The sequence below is a fragment of the Gallus gallus genome, chromosome 3, assembly GCF_016699485.2.
Source record: "Gallus gallus isolate bGalGal1 chromosome 3, bGalGal1.mat.broiler.GRCg7b, whole genome shotgun sequence".
Classification (NCBI taxonomy): Eukaryota; Metazoa; Chordata; class Aves; order Galliformes; family Phasianidae; genus Gallus; species Gallus gallus.
In genome coordinates, this window is record NC_052534.1 from 108,630,893 (window position 1) to 108,652,590 (window position 21,698).

The window sequence follows — 21,698 nt, forward strand, 5'->3', positions numbered from 1 at the left end:
AGTAAATAGCAGCTCAACATTGAATGAGTGACCAGTTATTGAAATATGAGGGAGCAGGAAATGTACAATTTCTGTGCTAACAGTATTAAACATAGCTTGGAACTGAAGCCAGAAACTCATTGCTATTGAACAACAACACTGTCATTTGTTTGTGGCTCACGACCAGTTTGCTTTTGTGAAAAGGAGAGGACAAGATGTGCAGCCATGAGTGACATCATAGGTGGAGTCATAGAATCGTAGAATGGCCTGGGCTGAAAATGACCACAATGATCATTGAGTTTCAACCCACTGCTATGTGCAGGGTCGCCAACCACCAGAGTCAAGTTCTGCTGTGTCCCTGCCATGACAAGCCAGCTCTCTCCAACCAGGCAGTGGGCTGCCCTCTCAGGGACAGCACACACATGTATGTATTTGCACAATGCCCAGATCTGAAATGAAAGGCACTAATTTCAGAGGCACTGTGAGAACAAGGCAAGGCAAGGCAGAAATACCACATGAAGTGAGAAGGGAAATACGGTAATGAGAGATGAAAAGGTTAATTCAACATGCCAGCGTGAAGCATATTGGCGTTGTTTCTGTGCGAGGTGTGATAAGACAGACACTAATACACTGCAAGTGGGAAGGAAATGGCACCAAAGGTGCCAACATAACATTAAAACTTGTCAGGACAAGAGAAGCCTGAATAGCACTGCCTGTAGCATGGAATCTGATGTAATGCAAACCTGCTTGGATTCAATATGCTGGGTATCTCCAGACCTCGGTTTAATAGTGGTGTGAACAGCCTTAACCCTCTGATTTTCAGAGTTTCAGATCCATGTTCATGTCCTGTTATGCTGGCTATTGCACAAATAATCATGTGGGGACTCCTGTTTTCAGTTTCAGTAATCTTTCAACAATTTACTGAGAACAGTTTTCAGCAATAAGCTCCTCTGAGGTGGTTCCATCAATTTTCCTTTGCATTTTGGTCCCACTGTCCATTTATTCATGGTTGCTTTGTGCCATCAGACCCTGGAAAGAAGTTATACATTTTTTTCAGAACAGACTTCTGTGAACACCACCACAGGAATATTCCAGTCTTTGCCTCCTTATCATATGGTCAAGCACGATTTTGGTGCATTCTTTCCTCCTTTTAATGACAGAACTCATTTCTCTCCACACTGTGGGGAAGTTCTGAACTGTGCATCCCTCCAACAGCACAGCTGAACCCGGTCCTTCTTTTCTCTCTTCCTTATTTTTGATAGCAGGAACAGCATCTGGAGAACTGACACAGGACAGAACAGGCTCTGGTGCTGATGGCCACAAATGCAGATGTCTGGCAGAGCACCACATGGAAGGGCAAACACTTGAGGACTCTTATCAACGTAGGTATGAGGACAACAAAATCCACCCAATGCTTCCTCTTGTAGAATCCATTTATTGCATTCTGCTCTTGTGCTGCATGCTGCACTGGAGGAGAGAAAAGAGGGATTTGTTCTGAGGGGAGCTAGTTGTATTTATTTAAAGGCAGTCAAAGGAAAGGTTACCGCATTGGGAAACAAGAGATCAAAGTAATTTTGACTATCTGCAGGAAATGAGTTAAAGTGTATACTGATAAAATTTACCCAAACAGTGCAAGCTAATGGTGACCCTGTGCAGCCTCTGGGCACTGCCTGGTTCATAGAATCATAGAATGGCCTGGGTTGAAAAGGACCACAGTGCTCATTGAGTTCCTATCCCCTGCTATCTGCAGGGTCGCCAACCAGCAGCCCAGGCTGCCCAGAGCCACATCCAGCCTGGCCTTGAATGCCTGCAGGGATGGGGCATCCACAGCCTCCTTGGGCAACCTGTTCAGTGCGTCACCACCTTCTGGGGGAAAAACTTCCTCCTAATACGCTACCTAAACCTCTCCTGTCTCAGTTGAAAACCATTCCCCCCTTGTCGTATCACTGTCCACCCTCACAAACAGTCATACCCCCAAGTTTCTACAAATGTTTTACAAATGCTGTCTGCAGGACTGAAGTTTCAAGGTGTACCTGCCTCTATTCCGCCTCCTTGTTTCTTCACAAAGACAGGAATACAGCAGCCCAGCGTTGTGATACTGGTGTACCCAGGGCAGACATACAGGGGTGTAGGGCTCAAGGCTGCAATCAGGAACTCAACTACATGGCACTGTAGATGAACTCGCAGGTCCTGCTCCAGCCCTGCTATTGCCATCCTGCCATTGCCTACAGTGTGGCACTCATCAGGTTACTTCCTTCTTCTCTCTGCTTCTGATTTATCCCAAGAGACCCTGCATTAGTCAAGGTCTCACTGACCTCTTGCTATTTCTGCTCAGGGTGTGGAAGCAATGCAGTGCCGCTATTGACTTGTGCCTCTCAGCACCATTGTAATGCAACAACAATAGTTTTAAGGAAGAGGCCAATTTTCTTTCATATTAGGATTTGGGTAATTTTACTGTTACTAATTTCTAAATGGACCCATACTGGGAATTCAGAAATGCTGGGATTACAAGTTGTTATTTAGAAAGGAAAATAGCTGAGAGACTGAATCCTGTAAAAGCCGTAGTGAAAACTCTAAGTGGAAATTCATGGAGATGCTTCTCTTGGATGGAAAAGAATGGGATCCTTGTTCAGTCTGAAACATGTTTAATGGAGAAAGAGGACAGAAAGATTGAGAAACAAAGACACAACGGAGACAAATGATGATAACAAATTCTGATTAGGTGGAATGGTGAAGACAAAACTTCTACAACAAGCTGTGGGGGCACCAAGGGGACCGTTCAAAACGACCCTGTTAAGGACAGCCATCAGCACAGTTGCCTACTGTTGCATCCCACTGCTAAGGAGACTTCCCCAGCTCTTATCTTCTTATGTAAGATTCTGCTTTGCTGACTGAGTTCAAGGGATGGCACCCGAAGCTTCATCTCAAGACCCTCTGTCGCTTTGGGGCTCTTTAGCAAATTTACAAAACTCATGTTCAGGTGTCTTTCTCAGCCTTCAGACTACATTTCTGTGGGGGAAAGAAGCCACAGCTCAGTTATGCTTTGCTAATAGAGTTGCCCATCCGATTACGTTTCAAGGACCACTTTGTAGTGAAAAACAGGAAAGGAGAGAAAAGGTCTCAGCAAAGCTAGGCATTGCTGCTGCACCTCTAGGGGGGCATGATCCATATTTCTCTGCATTTTAAATCATGTTCTGTATGCTGGAAAAAATATTACCTCATTCTTAAGATGCTGGTTCAGATTATTCTGTAGTAGACCATGCTTAAAAACAACAACAGCAACTGTGAATACTTCCTGCACTCAATTACACTGAAAAACCAGAGATGAACCTAGCCTGGGAAAAAGAACCAAACCAGCCTTGTGGTGGGAGCCCTGGGGAGTGCTGGCTTCAGTTCCTTGCCTTGCCACAGCCTTCCTCTTGGCTGTTTGGCAAGAGATTAAATTCTTCTGTGCCTCATGGCCCCAAATTAGGCTATGGATGTCAACAAAGCTTTCTTCTGTCTGTACCCATCAAATCCCTAGCACATTCTGCAGCAGAATCCCAGCATGTGCAATATGCCGTTCTCTCAGGCAATGTCTGGGCTCAATGTGAAGGCTGCTGGGAAGCTGTAAAAGGGAGTTTCTCCCTGGATTAGGAGGGAAAAAGGTTCAGGCACGCAGAACTGAGCAGTGCCATGTGCCATGCTGCTCAGAGAGCAGCTGATGGATGCTTCCACTGATAAAGCACAGAGCAACAAAGGCCACTGCAGCACTCCTTGGCTTCTCTGGGATTAGATGGTTTTGGTCACACGGAGCATCCCTCCCAGAAGCATTTTCTATTCAGTCTGTGTTGCAAACTTGTTTGTTTGTTTGTAGGTCCCGTTTCCTTATTAAGAGAGAATTTCCGTATTCTTCCAGAAGGGGAAATTCTAGGCCATTAGAAAACCCTGACCGCAACAATATAACACACAATCCGTGAGGTAAGTAACGAGCTGTGATTAAGATGTTTTCTTTACTTATTGTTTCTGTGATCCTGACTTGTGGTTACTTTAGTGTGTGGAGTTGACAGGATAATATTAATTTGTTTTTGCCTGTAATGGAATATATTTAAATATCCACCCGTCTATCACATGTACTTACAACCCTAACATTAGAAACAAGGTTTATTTATTGGCCTCCTGCTAAATATATTAGTATCTCTGTCCATCATGTGTCCTTAATTGATTTGATAACCTTAACATTAGAAGCAGAATTTATTTCAGCTAAGCATAACCACTTAAAAGTTTTAGATTGTGTCCAAACTCATCTCCCAGACCTTCACTAGACTCAGTGGTGAAAGAGAGGAGCTCTGGATGGAGAATGCATTTAACCTGAATAAGGTCAGATGTGTTTGCAAGAGCCTGCTGATATCACAGTGAGCTCAGGCCTGTCTTATTCAAACCATGTTCTAACTGGATCCAATCCTGAGGGACTTATTCTATGCAAAAGAGAAAAGCTATAGCAAAGAACAAACTGAAATGTAAGCATCTCATATATTGAGTTAAGCTTTTAAACTTAAGTATATTCTCTTTGTCGCCCCTACTACCAGAATCTGAAATTGCTCAGGACACACGGCAGCACTGAATCCTGCTAGCTATTTAAAATGACAAATGTTTTAGCTGTGTGACCTTGTCATTATTTTCCCAAAGGTCTTCAATGACCCGTTTCTTCCTATAGAACATGATCAGGACTAATGATGTCAACCGTACTCGAACGATCCCAGTATGAGTGAGAAAGTCATTGCAGTGACCTGAACAACGGGAGGAACATAAGTTGCTGCTTTGCTGACACAGAAAATTGTGCGTACCTGTAAGGCTCTGCCAGTGGGCAATAGCATGTTGTCCCAGGCATTCTCCAAGCACAATAGAACAATTGTTCCCAGAAACTGAAAAGGAAGATTGGAGCAGTGGGGTGAGTAAAAGTATTGCAAAAGAACCCACAGTGCCACAGAAATAAAACTGATACTTAAACCCTCACATTTACTCTCCACAGTTTTCACTTGCCCCAAAATCTACAATGTTTTCTTATGTTACTTATTATCGGTTAGCGATGTTTCAGGCTCAGTTCAAGATTATGGTTCTTCTTATCAGTTCTTTATCTAAGCAATAGCTCTGCCTGTATGGCAAAGAAGAACATGCAGACAAGGGGGGGAGACAAAATGAGGTGGGGGGAAAAAGTGGAGGAAGTGGACTCTGTTTATGAGGGTGGATAGCGATAGGACAAGGGGGAATGGTTTTAAACTGAGACAGGGGAGGTTTAGGTTGGATATGAGGAGGCAGTTTTTCCCCCAGAGGGTGGTGGCGCACTGAACAGGTTGCCCAAGGAGGCTGTGGATGCCCCATCCCTGCAGGCATTCAAGGCCAGGCTGGATGTGGCTCTGGGCAGCCTGGGCTGCTGGTTGGCGACCCTGCACATAGCAGGGGGTTGGAACTCAATGAGCACTGTGGTCCTTTGCAACCCAGGCCATTCTATGATTCTATGATTCTATGACTCCATCCCAGACAGACTCAGTAAAGCACAGTCAGGCACCATCCATGTGCAACATTATCCCATCTCCATTCAGCTGGAGGTGACCTGACCTTTACAGATCATAATAAGATCCCAGCTAATTAGTTTAAATTAGGCACTCCTCTCTAAGGAGGCAACTGATCAGACTGATGGGTCTCTGACAAAGGGGATAGCACTCAGACTGGATGGGGAAGCTGCTCTTTGTATACCACAGGCCAGTGGTAGCTTTGGATTAGATGGACAAAGGGATGAAATATTGATGGCTATGATAATGAAGACTGTGAACTAGATTCACCAAATAAGAGAAGACTTGTGCACTAAAGGAAGGGATTATCTTGCTAGCATATACTAACAGGCTACATTTACCCAGCCTTCATGATTAACTGAGCCCCTGTATTAATCTGTAACTCACTTTGCTTTGCCAGCTCTGCTTTGAGAGTGGCAAAACATTAATAATAAAAAACAGAAGAATGATGTTATCTTAAATTGTGGCACTCATCCGCTAAATGAATATATGCCTAAACCCCATGATTTACAAAGCCCACTGAAGCCAATGGAAAGATTCCCATTGACCTCAGAAAGCTGTGAATCATTCCCAAATGGAGATGGATCTCCAGTTCTGGTGGCTGTTCTAATCTCCACGCGTATTAGTCTTGGACCAGATTTCATAATAGCTATGGGGTTTGATGGGTGATAAAGCTGTTTGCTGCTGATAGGGCAAAGCAAAACCTCATTGTACTCTGCAATGGGGATGGGAGGAGTACATCTAATCCCATTAGACATCCATATCTAAGCTAATTGCCCTCTACTCATTTGGTACTCAAGGAAGAGAATCGGCATTTCATCTGCAACTCATCACTCCAAAATGGACATCTAAAATAGGTCAGATGACTCACACTCTAAATCTCTCTTTCTTCCAATTGACAATAAAGGGAGCCTGGGATAATTTTCTCAGATTTAGACACTCACATGTGGTCTGAAGAATTTCACTCCAAACATCTTCATTGACAAGCTTCAAAAATGTGTTTTCATCTCTAAATCAGATGGCTAAGTCAACATAAGATCTTAGTGGAGACAGGCCCAAGCAGTTTTCATCTTTGATTAATCTCAGTCAACTTTGGGTTGCCTTAAATGAACTACATGGCTTTGCTTTCCATAATGCCTTAAAAAAGTATGTCACGTTTCCTCACTGACAAAATAGCATTCGATGTACCTTGCTCAGGGTTTCAGGTTCTGGATGATGAGCCCCAAATGGCCTCAGGTATACTCAGAAGATAATAATATTAAATGGCCAAGTGGCTTTTCTTGCCATTATTGTGCTCTCAGAAGGTTCTCTCCCACTGGCAAATACTATAGAGTGAAATTTGCTATCAGCTTCAAACCTAAATATACACAATATAGTCTGGGCTCCCATTCTAGTTACTGGAGAACTAGTCAGTAGAAAGTGGGAAACAATTCAGCTAAGTGTAATTACCTACTTTGTGTAACTTGGACTACACCTTAGGCTCTGTTGGATGCAGAAAATCCTTCTCCAGAACAGAAATTTAACAAGCAGCTCCCGTGTAGACACTATTTAAAGAAGATACCTTAAAACTGCAGTTGAATTCCACCCACAATATTGGAAACTATCCATTCCATTGATCATCCTTACCTGGAGCATATCTTGACAGGGTATCATCTCTATGTGATAAGATAAACCACATCCTGGGCCAACAGAACTGTTATGTCAGGAGATAACGAACTAATACAAAGATAAAAAGATGAAAAATAAGCTTTGAAGCAACAATTTTGTTTTGTAGTGAATTTTCTCATCCCTGTGAACACATATATTGGAGACACATATTTTAAAGGCAACATTTTTCTACGTGGGTAGGAAGTTTTTTATTCATGTGGGGACTTTTTCATACTGAGAATAAAAATATAGTGTGAAACCTTGCATTTGCCATGAAACAGAAATGCTCAGTTTCAGGCTCAAGTAAACTCAAGCTACCCCTGCAAAGATGAAGCATACAACATCTTTAACTTAGCCAGGGGATTGGATAAGATGGTCTCCAGGGGTCTTTTCCAACGCCAACCATTCTGTGATTCTGTGAATGCTATAAATTGGACCCACAAGGAGACGCGCAAGTGCCAGTCTTTGTTGTATCAGTCTGATGCCATTCCATCAGAAGTTCCTTGGATGAATCCAGACACATTAACATAAAGATTCTACAGAATTACCCAAAACATATAATGGAGTCCTCGTGCAAAGTTCTGCTCAGGAACACAACTCCTTCCTTGGTACTTGTCTTCAAAATCCTCCTGATGGTCAGCAGCTATTGAAAACAAGAATAACAATGGCCATTTCAATAATAGCTGTATTTGGAAATCTCAAAGCACTTTGTGAACTGAACAGACTCCTCTGAGACGTGCAGACTTGTACCATCCATTAGAGAAACACAGCTCTTTCTGGGGTAGGAACAGGACTTTTGTGCTCAGTAATTCTCTAAAGAGATACAGCTTAGCTGGCATGAAGGTAGGCTGCTGAAAAGTCAGCCCAGTTTGGATTTTTAGGTATGCTGAAAATGAATTTTTCTCTCAGAGTGTTGCCTAAAAACTATACTTAAACTCTGAAAGAGTCATTTCTATTTTAATGAGAGGCAGTAAGCAGAATTTTGCTCTTTTGCACTACAAGACGGCATTGGTTCTGAAGAGCAGTACTGCAGTCTCAGGCAAATGAACTGGTGGAAGGAGATACGTGGGCTGCAGGATCATCTGTGTCAATACACAGCATTAACTCCCATTTGTATTCCCAATGAACTTGGGACACCAGGACTGCATTCCAGTTTCTCTGTTTCGGTAGGAAAGTCCTCGGTGCTTTCATTTCTCTGTCTCTGAAATGAGATCTCTCCTTTGTAACATCTCTGATGAGAAGCCTGCCTAATGGACGGGCATTTTGTTTTGTTTCCGACTGAACAGCAGTGATAGCCGGAGAAGCGTGTCAGTGTGAACTTTGCTGCTGCTGGAAGACGTGCTAAAATGCAGGCACAGCAAATGACCCCGTGGAAAAAAAAAAAAACAACAAAACAAGTGTTGTTTTTGTCTGCCAGGGGAAAAATAAAGTGTCTCCCCATGGCATTCTGCCCTGGTGTCAGGGGATGCGACACAAGGTGGTGCCTTGAGATAATTCAGGGCCAAAGAAGTTTCTTCTTAGCACCTTCCCTTGTAAAGCTCCTTCAGTTCAGCACTGCAAGAAGTGTATTTTTAAAAGCAATACTTGCTTGTGGGTTCTGATCTGTGCTTAATTACAACGTATCCTTTGCAATTATAATGTGAATATATTCAGAAATATAAGGGTGAATATTTCTATTATATCCATAAGCCCAAGGTGTCTAGTTTAAATGAAGACTTATAGAAGGGTAGATAGGTGAGGCAATTCATACATGATTCTAAGCATGGGCAAAAGAGGAGAAAAGAAGGTGGATGCTGTTCTGACTGGCCCGGTTTTAGTTTATTTTGTAGCAGTTGTGATTCTGGATGACTTCACTGATGGTTGAGATTTTCATCTGATTTACTACGGAAATGACTGTTCTCTGATCACTCTTCTTGTTTGTTTCCCCATTCTACTCTCTATACTAGGAAATCATCCCTGGTGGATGCTAGATTTCCAAATGTGCCAGGGAATTGCTTAGGAGTTTTTTTACTTTGCCTGGATCCAAGCCAGGCCAGCACCTTGCCGACTATTTACACGATAGATGGACTGAATTCTACTGCCTGGGTTGGTGTTTGGTACAGCTCAATCTGTCTGCATAGCCTGGCAGAGAAGGATGGATGGATGGACAGCTGAGAACTAGCCACCCCATTTTGGAAGGTAAGAGAATTTCACAATATGGACACGACCAGCTCAGATCATGCCAAAAGGCCTCCAGTTATCAAAAAAAGCCCTGGCACTGTTTAGTTTACTATCAGAGTTACTGGAAAAGCATAACTGTATGATAAAACAGCACCTGGAAGAGCCCAGCTTCAATCAGAGAGTAGAAGATCAGGCTGCCCAGGGAGGTGGTGGAGTCATCGTCGCTGGAGGTGTTCAAGAACCACGTTGATGTGGTGGTAAAGGACATGATTATGATTTAGTGGGGAAATATTGGTGGTAGGTGGACAGTTGGACTGGATGACCTTGGAGGTCTTCTCCAACCTTGGTGATTCTGTGATTCTATGAATAAACCTATGGGAAGAGTAGGTTGAAGTTACCAATAAGACAGACCTAGGAGCTTTCATTGACCGTGCAGTAATGTAACAATGGAATGGATTCAGTCTGTAACACTTAAACTCACTTTTTTTCTACCCTGAAAAAAAGAGGTGACTAAGTCCAAAGTGCCCACTGAGAACAATTCCAGAGCAAAGTCACTCCTGAGCTGTGCCCTGGCACTGTTTGGAAGAGCTCTAGTTGCAACATGCAAAAGAACATGTCAAGAACCAGCTGAACAATTAATATCCAGTCAAAACCAAGAACATTTTCCCTTTTGGGTGAGGTGGCTTAACAATCAAGCTCTGATTATCATATCTTCAGGTCAGTTTTCAATTCTAATGCCTGTAAACAATCTTCTCCATAAATAAACCATATGTAGCATACTTTTGGAGGCATTCAAGGCCAGGCTGGATGTGGCTCTGGGCAGCCTGGGCTGGTGGTTGGCGATCCTGCACACAGCAGGGGGTTGGAACTGGATGAGCACTGTGGTCCTTTTCAACCCATGATTCTAGGATTCTATCCACACACATCCTGTGTGTGTGTTTTAAGTTACATTAAATCCATTAGGAATGGATGTGAATTCCTTCCGTTCGACAAATGTATTTCTCTACAGCTGTTGGTGACCAAGCAGCTGATAATTTATCAGAAACACACTTTATTGTTATGATTAACCTTGTCAATCCACAGGAAATTGCTTTCCCAAACAGCTGACCTTTTCCTACAATATTATTTTTGACAAGTGACAGCTCATTTCTCTCTGCTAAACTGACAGTATTTTAAAATACATTTTTCAAATTATTATCAAGAGTCACTAATGTACTATATTAAGGTTTCCTCAAAATTTCCACAATAAAATCTTGCTACATATGAACTTCCAAGCTGATATTTTCTTTGCCACATTTCTTTCACGCTCAGAAAGTTTTCATGTTTCAGAAAGGTTCTCTTGAAACAATTCAGTCTTTTCTAAGATCAGTGTGAAGTATCTTGTGTATGTAAAAAAAAAAATAATAAAAATCCAATCAGTCCTTTACTGTTGCTCAAAAACTCTAGCATGTCTATGCTTCAAAGCAGGAACTTGAAATCTAGCCACACTGTGACCTTGGGAACAATGTTATATCTTTGGCTGTTTTCAGGATGTTCTCCCAGATGCAACACAGCAGTGTCCCTGAAAAAAAAATTAGTTCACATGTGCTCAAGGAAGACTTATTTCAACTCTTTGAAAGGGTAGATAACAGCAGGACAAGGGAAAATGGTTTGAAGTTGAAGGAGGGAAGATTTAGGTTGGATGTCAGGGAGAAGTTCTTTACTATGAGAGTGGTGAGGTGCTGGAACAGCTGCCCAGAGAGGCTGTGGATGCCCCGTCCATCCCTGGAGGTGCTCAAGGCCAGGTTGGATGGGGCCCTGGGCAGCCTGGGCTGGTATGAAATGTGGAGGTTGGTGGTCCTGCCTGTGATGGGGGATTGGAGCTTCATGATCCTTGAGGTCCCTTCCAACTCAAGCCATTCTACGATTCTATGATACTTTGACAGCTATTGTTTGGTGTGCTGGCACTGAGATCCTCCCAGCACAACTCCCTTCCCTTGGATCATTAGGCACATCCACCCCAGGGCCACTGGGGCTTAGCAGGGCCTTCCCTGTCAAGATTTCTTCCAGATGCTTTGGATTACAGCAGTGCTGCTCAGTGAAACTGACAGTGGGAGGAACTAATGGAGTCCCTACTTTGCGAAGAAAGGTGTAGACTGAGTTAAATCAAGATTTCTAAAAACAGGGATAGGACTGGGACTAAAAAGGTGTAAGAGAGTGAGAAAGGGGAAAAAGAAAAGAAAAATGGGAATTTGGAGAATGGAAAAAGAAAAGCTTCAGGATGGGAAAAGAGGCTTAGAAAGGAAAAAAAAAAGAGCAAAAGAAAGAACAAATTCTGCAAGGGTATGTCGCCTTTGCTTTCACTGTGCAATAATGGTTTTCAACCTTCTTCAACTTACAGAAACCTGCAAGTTCCTTCTTGGAGGTACAAAGAACCCTGGCTGGCAAACTGAAGCATACTGATGTGAAATTGGTGTTATGTGTCCTTTCAACATACAGCACAAAAGACACAAGTTAAAACACAGCCCAAGAAGCAGCCTGGGACAACCAGACTCTCAAGTTATGGATTTCAGGCTAGCTAACCTTATGCTACCTTAGCTGAGATAAAGCTGAGCCATCACCCTGGGCCCAGTGATGTCATAAATCCACACTTCTCATAGTTAAATTGTATTCAGAATCCCTGGGATTCTTACAGCGTCCACTATTTTCTGCCGTGCTTTTCAAAATATATTTTCTTCAATAAGCACAAGGTACGTGGATGACTGTTAATCAACACAAAGTTTCAGTTCAAATCAATGTCTGAATTCTATCTTGTCAACAGAAAGCTGAAGGTTGCCAGGTTGTTTTTATGTAATATCTCATAGGTATTTTCCTATGGGTCACTGCAAGCTGGGAAATCAAAATAACATTCATTGGCCAAGACACACACATGCATAGGTAATCCCAATGAAAGCTCATGAATAAAGACCTCTGCCAATTAACAGTAACTGGCAACCCCCTCCTTCAGTTAACGGAGGATCTGGAGATGCCCTCTTCCTTTCAGATTTGTCACAGTGAGAAGGGAGCAATGCAGCAATCCCAGAGAGCCCTTACATTAAGAAAAAGAGTGGGAATTTTCATATGACCCACTGAACAGGTTGCCCAAGGAGGCTGTGGATGCCCCATCCCTGAAGGCATTCAAGGCCAGGCTGGATGTGGCTCTGGGCAGCCTGGTCTGCTGGTTGGCGACCCTGCACATAGCAGGGGGTTGGAACGAGATGATCACTGTGGTCCTTTTCAACCCAGGCCATTCTATGACTCCAGGATTGTATGTCAGCAAAGCACCAGAAAAAGTCTACTGACACAAACAGCCAGGATACTCTTCCCGGAACCAGTGTCAGACACATCCTTTGGAAGAAGCAGAACCCTGTACCTAAAGAATATGTACAGTGCCAGTTACCTTCATTCCAGTAGAACTGCACATCATAACCAGTTGAGTCAGTGCAGAATAGGCCTCAAGGCATCAAATTCAACCATCTGTTTGGCTGCAGTACCTTTTCCTATGTGATAGGAGGAATGGGATAGTTAAGTTCAGTCTTTGCTTACATATATCACCGACATCAAGGCTAAAAATGTTAACCACTAAATATTTTCAAAGGCAGTTTCTCTAAGGAAATAAGGTTGGAGGATATAATGATGCCATGAGTCTGCATTTGCCTATTTGCTTTCTATCCGATATCAACTGGTCAAATCTCTTTTTGGGAGGACGTTTATTTTTCAATTGTGATTATTTTAAAGTTTTGGCTTAAAAAAAAAATAAGAATTGAAACCGATACTTATCTCCCTTCAGCAAGAATATACAAGCTGGAATATTCCCAATTAAGTTCTTTTCCTCATTGCCTGCATCTTCTCAAATACAGACTAAAGCTATTAGAAACATCGGCTGTCTGCATTGTCACATGTATTCTTTTCAGCTGTTAGAATCATAGAATCACAAGGTTGGAAAGGACCTACAAGATCATCTAGTCCAGCCGTCCTCCCATTGCCCTTGCTCCCACGAGCCACTGTTAAGCCCTGTGCTTTTAAAATACAAGTTTGAAATAAACTCAGGAGAAAAAAGATTCAGCAAATGGCTTAGAGAAACACTATCAGTGTAGATACACATCACTGAGAGCTCAGACGTGACTCACAGCCAAAAATAAAAAAGAAAGAAATCCTACTCACAATGGATTTCCTGCAGTTTATTTTCTTATTCACATCGGGGTTTTGTCCATTTTTAAAGACACCTCCATTTTTAAAGACACCTCTGAATGGAAACAATAAATGTGTGGGACATTACTTGCAGTGGTAATTACAACTGATGTGAAGTATGCTTCCTTAATTTCTATCTAAAAAATCAGATCTTATCTGCCTCCTTTTCCACAAGGGATGCTCTGAACTAGCTGAACAGGGATAAGGCTGTTTGCGAGCTCTCGTGTATTTCTGATTCCCTCACTGCGGAACCTTTATCTGAGCAGGAGCACAGCCACCGAGCATACCCATGGCCACGGAGCCCTCTTGTGGAGGTTCAGATGCTTTTGGCAGGAGGAGCCTTCGTGTTACACTCTTCTCTCCAGCCTTACGTAAGAAATTTGTTACTTAATCACCGTATTATAAGGGACTGAGAGTTGATTGGCAATGCCTGAAAGCTCATCAGAAAAACTGACAGCAAACTCTTCAGAGCAAATATAGAATCACAGACTCATAGACCCACTATTATAGAATCAAAGACCCACAGTGCTCATCCAGTTCCAACCCCCTCCTATGTGCAGGGTCGCCAACCAGCAGACCAGGCTGCCCAGAGCCACATCCAGCCTGGCCTTGAATGCCTGCAGGGATGGGGCATTCACAGCCTCCTTGGGCAACCTGTTCAGTGCGTCACCACCCTCTGGGGAAAAACTTCCTCCTCATATCCAACCTAAACCTCCCCTGTCTCAGTTGAAAACCATTCCCCTTTGTCCTATCACTGTCCACCCTCATAAACAGCCATTCCCCCTCCTGTTTATATGCTCCCTTCAAGTACTGGAAGGCCACAATGAGGTCTCCCCGCAGCCTTCTCTTCTCCAAGCTAAACAAGCCCAGTTCCCCCAACCTTTCCTCACAGGAGAGGTGCTGCAGCCCTCTGATCATCTTAGTGGCATCACCAATCTACTTGTTAGCTCTATTTACTTTCCCTTGCTGCCTTTTCTCCCAACAGCCAAACAAAACAGGAAGAAAATCTCCTGTCACTCTGTACAATAGCTGCCAACACCTGCACTGGCTTGGGCTGGGACGCGCTTAACTTCAATCATTGAATAAGAGTGGTTTGGGTGAGAAGGGGCCTTTAAGTTCATCCAGTTCCAACCCCCTGCTGTAGGCAGGGACTCCTCTCTCTAGCCCAGGTCGCTCACAGCCCCATCCTGCCTGGCCTGGAGTGCTCCCAGGGAGGGGACATCCACAGCCTCACTGGGCAACCTGTTCCAGTGTCTCACAGCAAAGAACCTCTTCCCAACATCCAGTCTCAACCTGCCCTCCTCCAGTCCAAATCCATTTCCCCTCATCCTGTCGCTAAATCCCTGCTCGGTGCTCTTGCTAAGGACGAGATGAGATTTCACAAAGCTTTCATACCCCTCCGGGCACACGGGATGGCTATGCTTATTTGACGAGAACAAAAAGATGGCCACGAGGCCTGAACGCGGAGCTCCAACCGCCACCTCGAGGGGGGTGGGGGCATCCAAGGGCAGTTGGGCTCAGCGCCTCAGAAGGGCGAAGCACAACGTCGAGATCCCAACGCCCCCCGCTCCGTCCAATCAGAAGGCGGCAACCGTGACCTTTCACCCCGGAAGCTGTTCCGTGCGCAGGCACAGTGGTGCTGTTGGGGGGAGAGGCGGGCCACGCTTGCTGGCGTTGCAGGAGCAGCCGCGCTTGGGCCGAGGATGGCGGTGTCGGTGGAGCAGGCGATGTTGGAGGGGGAGGTTAACGGTAGGTGCTCTATTGAGGATCCAGGGGGGCTCGAATCGCGCTGTGGCGGCCGTTTTGTGGGCGCCGTTGCTGGGGGAGGGGCGGCCACGTCCCGGGCTGAGGGAGCGCGGCCCTGAGGCTGCAGGCGCTGTGCCTGGGTGCTGTTCTACGCGTTCCGCACTCATTTTAAGGGAGTGGGTTACTAAGAGAGTTTGGGGAGTCACGTTAACGCAGCGTTCTTTTCTATCCTCAGAGTCGGAGGTCTTCGAAATCCTTCTCCCGGTCACTGTGTTTGTGCTGAGCGATGAGGAGTTCCTCCAGGCCGAGGAGCGGGCTGCGCTGGTTCCAGAGCTGAGGGAGGAGAAGCAGGAGGCTGCTGGGAGCTGCTGCTTGTCTGAAGGCGGCCTGAGGCCCTCAGGCGATAGTGAGGGTTTACATATTTGGGAGGAGCACAGTGGGACCGCAAATCAGAACGGCAGTATGGAGGACTCTGAGGAAGAATGCATCCCTGAGAGCGTGCGTAACAATTCAAAGTTATCTATAAGCAGTGGGATAAGCAAGGATGCACAGAGTCACAGTTCTGCTTTGCTGACGTCGCCACGTCAAACAGAGCTGGCAAAGATGAGTGAAGTGAGTGGCAGGAAAGAATGTAATGATAACGATGCCATTCCAAAGGTTCCTCTCCTCTCTGCTGCTGACAGTGAGGGTAGAGATGAGACCATGGACACCTCTGGTCAGTTGGTGTTTCCAGCAGCCTGCAGAGATGAAGAACTTACCTGTGTTCTCGGTGTTCTTTCTGATGAAAGCCAAGAGAAGCAACCAGAAGTACACGAGGAGATGGGGAAGGCTCTTGAAGTGAAAGGTAACTTGTTAATAAGAGTTGGGCAAGCGTTGAAGTAAATCTCAAGTTTGAAATAGGTGGGAAAATGTGTAGGAAGAATGCAAAATAATTTATGGTAGGTTAATCATTCCAACATAGATTTAATCCATGTGCAGCCAAATCATACAATGGCCTGGGTTGAAAAGAACCACAATGCTCATCTCATTCCAACCCCCTGCTATGTGCAGGGTTGCCAACCACCAGACCAGGCTGCCCAGAGCCGCATCCAGCCTGGCCTTGAATGCCTCCAGGGTTGGGGCATTCAAGCAAATATTTTCTGTAGTACACATAGTGTTTTCACACTGATGTGATAAATGTTAAAACCAAAATAAATTGGCACTGGTTCATTTTGTTTTCTGCAGTTTGTGAAAGTACAGTTTGTACTTGCCCTTTTGACAAAGCAGATAGCAAAAGAGGCATCTTGTGGGATAACTAAGTAAGATTACCTCCTGAAGAATGGCACTGTAGCACAGTTCAGTGCTTTAACAGGAATTCTGGCATAAACCTGTTCTATGAAAACACACTGTTATTCTGTTAAATTCAGAGCTTTGAGTAAAAAAGCATAGTGGAAAGAAAGAGGCTCCAAGCAGTACTCCTTTTCTTCAAACGATAGTAAATGTTATTGAGGGAGAAGTGTAGGGGTGACTGGAGAGATGCATTAGGAAAGAAGTGGAGATTAGACAGTGTTTTTTTTTTTTTTAAGGGAATAAGGAGCAAGGAAGTGCATATTAGGCTATTTTACATTATTCCTACTGATTAATTACGAGCTTTGGTTGTTCTGGGAAATGTCACACAAGTTTAAAAGTCTTTTTTCTTCTTTTATCCCTGTAGATGCTGATTCTTTGAAGAATGCAAATAATGAGGCTAAGAGCAAAACAAATAAGGGAAGCAAATCTGAAGATGAAACTCCAAGTTCTGTTTTGCTGCCTGGTTTGAAAGAAGAAGAGGAATTGGATTCTGATCAGTTTATTCATAGATGTTCTATTTCAGAAGAATTGCAAAAAGATGTAAGGAAACGGGAGATAAACGATTCTCTTTTTGCAGTATCAGCTACTCCCGAAGAGCATATTTATAAGTCATTAACACCGATTTCTAAGAAAAGATGTCGACAGCAACGTATCATTTCTCCTCGTGCAGGCCCAAATAAGATTCAAGGCCAGCAAGATGATTTAACATGGCTAGGTAATAGCATGAACATCAAACCTCTCCCTAAAGCATCTCGTTCTACGAATAAGCATGATAAAATCAATTTTAATTGCAAATTTTGTAGTTCTGCCTATAAAAGCTCTGCGCTTCTAAAGAGACACATTTATTCGGCTCATAAAAATAAGAAAATGCATAAATGCAGCTTCTGTAAAAAAACCTTCTTCTTTTCTGTCAACCTGAAGAACCACCTTAAGGTCCATAAGATGACTAAGATGCAAAAGGAAAGAAAAAATAGAATGAAAGCTAGAAGAGTTAGGCAAAGAACTGAAGAAAGAAAGTCGGAAAGAAAGAAAAAAGAAAGTAAATATGAGAAATACTTCATCAAAATTGAAAGAGATTTTACATCTCTGGGTGTTCCCGTTATTTTTTCCTGCAGACTTTGCTTTTTTGATTCATCAAATCCTAGGATTTTTATTCATCACATGAAGGCACATAAGGAGAGACCACCTTATCAGTGTCCTCAGTGTGATTACTCCAGTCCTAGCTTATCTTACATGTTAAATCACATGTACTGGCATGCTGGGTATAAGCTGTACAAGTGCAGGTTCTGCACCTTTTTTTCGCTGTATTTTGCCAGCATGGTTAGGCATAGCTACATGCATGCAGGGCCTAAACCATATTCCTGTGAGCTCTGCCAATCAGCATTTACGAGCATCAGGGGGTTAAAGAGACACAGAAGATCACACATGAGTGAAGAAACATGCAAACTCAACTTAGGAAATGGAAGAAAGAGAACTCAGAGACCTTCAAAGAATTACACATGTGATGAATGTAACGTACTGTTTCACAATAGAGGTCATCTCAATTTTCATAAGAAATGTCATGAACAGCTTAAGGTGAGTCCTAATGGTTATATGAATCAGAGCAATGATTATCTTAAAAGCAAAAGGTGCAAAATTGAAAGTGATTCCAAGGGCTGTGTTCCTGTACCTCTTTCTAACAAAGATGATAGTCTCACTGGGGGAGTATGTAAAACTCTAGCTTCAGAAATAGACTTTGTGCGGGCAGGTGATGTGCAGGACAGTAAGAAAATGTGTCCTGGAAGGGCACTTAACAAAAACAGCCATGTGAGGAACATTGCACCTATTTCTGGGAGTAGATCAGAAGTTTTGGATTCATACAAAGTGGACACTATAGTTTACAAAGAAGATACTCTCCAGAGCCCTGAAACCTCTCATTCGCAAATTCAAGACACTAAAAACAATGCTGCATATTATAAGTCCAAGGATATGTGGCCTTCCAGTTTGTCTGTGTTCAAACTGTACAAGTGTAAACACTGTGATTATGCTACCGCTGTTCATAGCAGCTTTAAGCAGCACCTTAAAATACATGCTGATAAAGGACCATTTGTGTGTCGGGAATGCAATAAGACTTTTAAAACTTCAAACCGTTTGCAGAGACACAGGCTGCTTCATGTAGAGGATCAGTATCAATTCAGCCATTACTTCTATGCAGATAGCCATCTGGAGAATCTTGGGTTGCATCATGAAATGAAGGTAGGCACGTGTCCAGAAAGGGATTTTGGTTCCTCACAGGGTTTCAGTGGAGTCTGTTCAATGTTTGCTTCAGAAGTGTATGGAGAACAGACAGATACCAAGAGGGATAAAGATGATTTGCTAGCACAGAGTCAGCCACGATTCTATCAGTGTGCAGAGTGTGAGTACTCTACTTACATTTTAAGCAACCTCAAACTACATGTAAGGACTCACACAGGTGAGAAACCTTACAGCTGCAGTGTTTGCCAAAAGGAGTTTCGTACCTCCAGTCACTTGAAACGGCACCAAGTCCTGCATTGCAATACGGAGCATCTCAAGTGTAGGAAGTGTGACTATTCAACAAACAAATGGCTGTCCTTAAAACAGCATCTGGCTTCACATGCAGTGAACGAAAGCTCATTTACTGGCTCTGTCTATGAACAAAAGCCACTAACTGTCAAAACATACACGTGTGAAGAGTGTGGCTATACCACAGTTCACAATGGGAACTTCAAGCAGCACCTGAGAATTCACACAGGGGAGAAGCCATTCAAGTGTGGGCAGTGTGGTGTTGCTTTCCGCACATCCAGCCACCTGAAGCGCCACTTGCTGACTCATGTGAAGTTTCACTGCAGAAGGTGTGATTTTTCTGCAGTAGATAAATGTGCTTTCCAAAAGCACGTAAAAATGCATAAAAGGAAAAAGAGCGGAAGTGCAGCAAGCGTAATGTGATGTTGTCCACTGAGAAGCCTCTAAAAATCATAAGTAGCAATAGAATTTTAGAATGTAAGCTTGGGATTTGCAAACTGATGCTCAGTTCTAGAGAGCTTTGCATGTCCCAGGGTTGTTTATTTCTGCATATTTCCTTGCTGTACCTAGAAAAGTGGCTGTTAGTGGACAAAGCCAATGTTTTGGTCAAGAGTGCAATTCAGAATTCTGCTTTGCTCCAGGTTCTGCTGTGAACTTGTTTCTAGTGAAGGCTGAGCTCAAGACGTTGGAAGCGCCTCTTCATGCCCGCGTAGCTTTTCTATTCTGTAAGGTCAGAATTACCAATTGGCCTATGTTCATCAGCATAAACAGTTTTATGCCGTTTTCTTTCATGTTTAAAAACAAGACTAACTGCAGGAATGTTTAAAAGGAGGGGTGAAAGTGCACACTGTATCGTATAGTAATCATTTTTCAGTTAAGATTTGTTAGTATGATTTGAAGCTTACTCCCATCTGCTCTGAATTGCATTCCTTGCTGCCAGGTTCTCCTGTAATTCTTAACGAGAGAACAAGTTAGTATCTCTCAAAGTAATAATGTCATCACTGGTTAAGTGTGTTACAAAAGTATTTTCTATATATGTGTAAATGTAAAATGTGTTTTAGGTAGTTCATTATGTCTGTAGCTGCCCCTGGTAATTCTTTGAGTAGTCTCACAGGAATAGTAGTGTTTCCCTTAATATTTTATGGTACTGAAAATCCTTAAGTTAATCTTCACAAACTTTGTGGAGGTGTTTAATGTTCCTCTAGTATGAAATGCCTTGTCTTTTCTCAGGCTGGTAATTACTGTACTCTTTGTTTCTTAAAATACACTATGTCATTCTGTTTGAAGAACCTTTCTGCTGATATATTTGCTGACAATCTAGATTGAAAACACTATCCTAGAATCCTTAAGGTTGGATAAGATGTGTAAAATTGTCAGGTCCAGCCTTTGAACTGTAAAACTTACATTGTTAAAAAGGTTTGCTGTGCATCTAGAATACATCTAAGGACCACTTGTGGCAAACTGTAATTATATCACGTGGTAAAGATTGAGGTGAACATTTGTATTTAAGTTGAGACAAATATTTGCACGTTTTACAGTGATGTCGTGCTTGAAACTCTGGACAGCAGTGAATGTATGTTCAGTGGTATTTATGAAAGCACCATTACCCTCTGGTGTGAGAAAATAAAACTGCAAAGGAGTGTTGGTCATTTTTCCCAATGTTACAGTTCATCCCATGAAACAGCAGAATAAGCCTGTAGCTTAATTTAGAGAATTTAAATGTGAAATTGCCATGGCTTTTATTATTGTTCTCAAACTTAAGATTTTCTTTATAAGCACAGATAATATTTTGCAGTGGCTTTCTGGTAATGCAGGAAAACAGTTTTCCAGAAGTGGATGGAAGCTCATGGATTGATGTCTGGGAGGGCACTGCTTTGAAAGGAGAGAACAACGAACATCTTGAAATGACTGAGCCAAGCAGCTGACGCAATTGTGAGAAACAATATCCTAATAGGTATAAATGGAGGTGTTCCTGGGAAGCAGGATCACTGTTGTACAGATAGGGAGGGTTTTTTTTTTACCTTGGTTGTGCTCAGGTGAAGAAAGCCACACAAGAACAGATGCAAAGAAGAAACAGAAGCTTTGAAGGGAATTGTAAGCCCTCATATGTGTAAGGTTAGGAAAGCTAAATCTGGTGGGAAGTTAACGTTTTATATACGTGAAGGATCCACATTTTTAAAGGGGTTTATAAAGAGCAGAAGTCTCGTTCAGGTGCAGATAGGGGCAAGAAGGTATTTGCAGGTAGAGCTTAAGGCTGTGAAACATCATTATTGGGGGTGGTTGCTGCTCATGAGTAACGTGTGTTATAACTCTTGGGGCAGAAATGATTCTGTATCTTCCACCTCAGAGACTTGAAGATGTGCTCATTTTTAAAATAAAAACATAGCCTGCTTTGTTCTGTGTGTTTGTTTTTTGGGGGGGGGGGGGGACAGCTGAAAACTCACACTGTGAGTTTTGTACCGTTTAGGATCAAAGCGTTTATTATTTTGCTGCAAACACAACTGGGTGATGTGAGGGACAACCCTACGCTGGAGCAAGCAGGAGTTTGATCTG

At 43.1% G+C, this 21,698-nt stretch overlaps 1 protein-coding gene and 2 long non-coding RNA genes across 6 annotated transcripts; 2 read left to right on the forward strand and 1 right to left on the reverse strand.

Annotated features, from left to right (window-relative positions):
• Positions 1-747: 747 nt before the first annotated feature.
• Positions 748-15,682, reverse strand: LOC121110151. Of its 3 annotated transcripts, none has more exons than XR_005859086.2 (6): positions 15,146-15,682; positions 12,757-12,856; positions 7,727-7,821; positions 7,158-7,247; positions 4,806-4,883; positions 748-1,446 (listed from the first exon to the last, which is right to left on the reverse strand). It is a non-coding gene; the product is annotated as an uncharacterized LOC121110151 (long non-coding RNA). The 3 variants fall into 3 exon arrangements; XR_005859084.1 differs by lacking the exon at positions 15,146-15,682 and adding an exon at positions 13,521-13,586; XR_005859085.1 differs by lacking the exons at positions 12,757-12,856; positions 15,146-15,682 and adding an exon at positions 11,901-12,418 and having other exon boundaries at positions 1,015-1,446.
• On the forward strand, positions 3,841-4,974 carry LOC121110153. Its single transcript, XR_005859087.1, has 2 exons — positions 3,841-3,939; positions 4,676-4,974. It is a non-coding gene; the product is annotated as an uncharacterized LOC121110153 (long non-coding RNA).
• On the forward strand, positions 15,172-21,538 carry LOC422051 (zinc finger protein 91-like). 2 transcript variants are annotated; one of them, XM_004935920.5, is made up of 4 exons: positions 15,172-15,296; positions 15,529-16,137; positions 16,987-18,197; positions 19,787-21,538. In XM_004935920.5, the coding sequence occupies exons 1-4, from the start codon at positions 15,251-15,253 to the stop codon at positions 19,796-19,798; spliced, it is 1,878 nt and encodes a 625-aa protein (XP_004935977.2). In that variant the 5' UTR covers positions 15,172-15,250; the 3' UTR covers positions 19,799-21,538. The 2 variants fall into 2 exon arrangements, with proteins under 2 accessions (XP_004935977.2, XP_420057.4); XM_420057.8 differs by having other exon boundaries at positions 16,987-21,538.
• Positions 21,539-21,698: the final 160 nt, after the last annotated feature.